This window comes from Sinocyclocheilus anshuiensis, unplaced genomic scaffold (assembly GCF_001515605.1).
Source record: "Sinocyclocheilus anshuiensis isolate Anshui unplaced genomic scaffold, SAMN03320099.WGS_v1.1 scaffold838, whole genome shotgun sequence".
Taxonomy (NCBI): Eukaryota; Metazoa; Chordata; class Actinopteri; order Cypriniformes; family Cyprinidae; genus Sinocyclocheilus; species Sinocyclocheilus anshuiensis.
The window spans coordinates 455,977-460,410 of NW_015539915.1; the positions used below are offsets into that span (position 1 = coordinate 455,977).

The 4,434-nt window shown below is 38.9% G+C and overlaps 1 protein-coding gene across 3 annotated transcripts in view; it reads right to left on the reverse strand.

Moving 5' to 3' along the window:
- Window positions 1-4,434, reverse strand: part of rabgap1 (RAB GTPase activating protein 1) — a 102,680-nt gene that overhangs the window by 70,461 nt on the left and 27,785 nt on the right. For all 3 annotated transcript variants that reach the window (XM_016483397.1, XM_016483395.1, XM_016483398.1), the window contains one exon: window positions 2,104-2,311. In XM_016483397.1, coding sequence (XP_016338883.1) covers window positions 2,104-2,311 — 208 coding nt within the window. The remainder of the gene's footprint in view (window positions 1-2,103; window positions 2,312-4,434) is intronic.

The following is a 4,434-nucleotide window of genomic DNA, read 5'->3' on the forward strand; positions in this document are numbered from 1 at the left end:
TCGGCCGATATTCTTTGTGTAGGCTATATTATAGTACAGTATAGTCAAAAGTTTGGACACACTTCCCATTTGTGTCCAAACTTTTGACTGGTACTGTATATAGAATACAGTATATAGCCTACATAAACATAATATATGTATATATACACATGATAACTCAAATGTGGTGATCAAACACTTATAACAGGGTTCCTCAATTAGTTTTCGCCGAGGGCCGAATTCTGCCAACGATACCAAGCCAAGGGCCACTGACCTATATATATATATATATATATATATATATATAATATTTATTTTTTTTTATAAATTTTTCTTTCAGGTTTAGTTTTTATTACATCAGATTAACCTAAATTAAAATGAGAAATGTTGCCTTGGCAATTAGCTGAAATAAGATTTGAATTTAATTATTTTATTTCAGTTAACATTTATTTTATTTCAAGTAACAAATTTGTTTGTTTGCTTATTTTATTATTATTATTATTATTATTTTTAAATGTTTTTTTTAGTTGTAGTTAACTTTAATAACCCTGGTGCAAACCTATGATTATGACAGCAGACTAGGAGAAAACTGGCTTGCTCTTTTGAGCAGGTAATATCAGAGAGACAACAGCAATACAATTAAGAAGCTCCAAATAAAGGATATCAATTATTAGATTTGTCAGTATTAATATTTTTATGCTTTGATTTTTTTGGGGGTTCAAACTGTAACACCGTGTGTCCCAACCAGACACGACGCGATAAAAAGTATCTTTTCCTTGTAGTTTTTTTCCTAACAACCCGCGACAGCGACACGTGACAATAAGCAACATGGGATTCTATTTTAGGAACGGTTTTTATTTTCTGCGACGTCACGGCAGGAACAACATACAAAATATGACAGTGATAATCTCAGGTAATGATTATGTGCTTTATGCAATGTAAAATGTGTCTAATGTGAGTTTGAATATTATTTTGCGTTATCTTTATAGCCAAAGCAACAATAGATATTTTACCTCAGATCTTGAAAATAAATTAAAGCAAGCTTGTACATTAAAACTGTGAACTCACTGCGAACCAACACGTGTATTCCATAATAAAGATGGTATCAGTCACTCACTCACTCAAAACTGTTCAGTCCATTCACATTTGAATCATCTATTTTCCGTACATCTAGTTTTTGCTGTCACATCGTATCTGCATTGGACGCGACAAAGCATTGCAAATCATTTGAACGTTGTGTCAGTACGTTATAAATAGCACGAGTCAGCAGTTTACTGTTGGGGATCCGCATCCAAGACAGCATCACTGATTATAACGAGTTCTTGTATTTTATTGCGTCGCACCACGCCGCTCGCGTCCGGTGTAGACACTATGTAAGTTAATGTAGCTTTCTGATGCTGCGTTTGAATTTTCATGCCACATTATTTGAAATTAGCGCGGGCCACCTATTGAGGAACCTGACTAATGATGTGACAAACATAGGCCTATGTAGTGGAGGCAGGGTATTTAACAATTTAACAATAAACTTTATTATTCAAAATGAGTCTGACATCAGTGCACTTAACTGTAAACTTCACTTCACTTATTATAAATAACACAAATAGAACAAAATATGTACTGATACCGCAGACGCGTGCCGTGATGCGCAGATCAGCTCTAGTCTCTAACGTCACTGAATCTGCTGTTAAAAATTAGCCATCCATTCATCATATCATCATGCCAAACTAAGAATTAGAATCATTGTAATGTGACGAACAAATATAGGTGCGGGTGGGTGGCGGGCAGATAATTTGAAGCAGCGGACTCGGGTGAAGTTTGAGCTCATCCACGCATCTCTACACTACACTGACCTGGGTCGCCAGTAGCAAACAATAGAGCGCGCTCCGCTGGACAAACTAACTAATTACACCATTCAGAAGCATTTAATCTGCGTTATATGTTCTGTAAAAAAAAAATTGTCATATCGGCGGCATATTCGCCGATACCGATATATCGGCGACATGCTCATATCGGCCGATAATATCGGCTAAACGATATATCGGTGGGGCTCTAATGCTTTAACCTATTTTTCAATTAGCATCATTTATTTTCTTGGTTACTGCTGTTGTTAGCTTCCTAACGTACCTGACGGTGCCCTCTGAGACTCCGGGCACAGAGAGGGTGATGTCCAGGGGCATCTGGCACTGGCTACGGAGGATGCTGACCATACGCAGAGCCTCCACCTCACTGCGCGGGGCGTTCACTGACGCACAGCCTAAATACGTCAGCTTACTGAACACCACGCTGTCTTCATCTGGGACAGGGGTCCCGGGACTCAAGTCAGAGGGCTCATCTAGAAGCAGTGATGGGAAGAGAGACTCTAATGAAACTGGCAATGTTTTGGACACACTTGACTTAAAAACCTTTTGATCTGACTGCTTCTAATTAAATGCTTGAAATTTTTTTACACGAAAGTAAATAGTGCCTATGTATGAATTATCATGACTAGAATTAAACAGGTAGGTATGTGTCTTGATAACAAATGACCAGCAGACGGCACTCCGTATATGTATTAAACTGAGTCTGCACACTTTTTAGGTTTTAACCTCAATTAAAAAATGTTTATTGTCTGAATGCAAAAAGGATAAGAAACAAATTAAAATTATATATATATAATTTTAGATCATGTGTAACTCATTCATCATACCTTCCAATTCTAGTTTGATGATTCTCAGTAAATATTTATATTGTATAGAGTTATACATATTAGGGCTGTCAATTTAACATCCATATAGTGTAATTCATTCCAAAAAATGAACACATTTAATCACCAGACTTAACCAAGAGCAAGCAGCACAGAACGACAAAAGAGTCGCTCACAAAGTACGTTTCTTTTTGTGTTCAAGACGTTCATGAAAGTGTCTTAAGACACATAAAACAGTTTTGAATGTGACACGTTGAAAAAAACAGATATGACATAAGAAATAATGCAACATCCAAAGACACCCATCTGGAACTTGTGTACATAAACTAAAAATTAAGAAATGGCACATATGTAAGCCTAGGACAGACTGATTGAATACATACTGATTGACAGACTTGACTGAAAAATGGGGGCTTTCTTTAACAAATGCTGATATACAGTGCATTCAGAAAGTATTCAGACCCCCTTCACTTTTTTCAATTTTGTTATGTTGCAGCCTGATACTACAATTGTTTCAATTCTTTTTTTTCTCATTAATCTACACTATCTACCTCATAATGACATAGTGTAAACAGAATTTTAGAAATGTCTGTAAATTTATTAAAAAGAAAAAACTTAAATACTCCGAACTTAGTTGAAGCACCTTTGGCAGCAATTACATCCTCAAGTTTTTTTGGGGTATGACGCAACAAGCTTTGGAAACCTGGATTGGGGGATTTTCTGCCATTCTTCTTTGCAAATCCTCTCAAGCTCAGTCAGGTTGGATGGGGCCGTCGGTGGACAGCCATTTTCAGGTCTCTCCAGAAATGTTCGATAGGGTTCAAGTCAGGGCTCTGGCTGGGCCACTCTAGGACATTCACAGTTGTCTCTAAGCCACTCCTGTGTTGCCTTGGCTGTGAGCTTAGGGTCATTGTCATGTTGGAAGGTGAACCTTCGGCCCAGTCTGAGGTCCAGAGCGCTGTGGAACAGGTTTTCATTGAGGATATCTCTGTACTTTGCTCCATTCAGCTTTTCCTCAACCCTGACCAGTCTCTCAGTGCCTGCTGCTGAAAAACACCCCCACAGCATGAGGCTGCTACCAGCACACTTTATTTTTGGGATGCTACTCTGCAGGTGATGAGCAGAGCTGGTTTCCTTCAAACATGATGCTTAGAATTGAGGTTCATCAGACCAGAGAATCTTGTTTCTCACAGTCTGAGGGTCCTTTAGGTGCTGTTTTGCAAATTCCAAGTGTGTTTTCATGTGTCTTCACTGAGGAAAGGATTGAGTTTGGCCACACCTCCATAAAGCCCAGATCGGTGGAGTGTTGCAGTGTTGTTTGTCCTTCTGTAGGTTTCTCCCATCTGCAAATATGATCATGGATCTCAACTAGAATGACAGTCAGGTTCAGGTTCTTGGTCACCAGTCTAGACAAGGCCCTTCTCAATCAATTGCTCAGTTTGGCTGGGCGACCAGCTCTTGAAAGAGTCCTTGTTGTGCCAAAAGTCTTCCATTTGAGAATTATGGAAGTGCTCTTGGGAACCTTCAGTGCAGCAGAAATTTTTTGTAGCCTTCCCCAGATCTGTGCCTCGATACAATCCTGTCTCTGAGCTCTGCAGGCAGTTCCTCTGAACTCATGGCTTGGTTTTCGCTCTGATATGCATCGTCAACTGTGAGGCCTTTTATAGAGAGGTGTGTGCCTTTCCAAATCATGTCCAATCAATTTAATTTACCACAGGTGGACTCCAATCAAGGTGTAGAAACATCTCAGCAATGATCAAGAGAAATGGGTA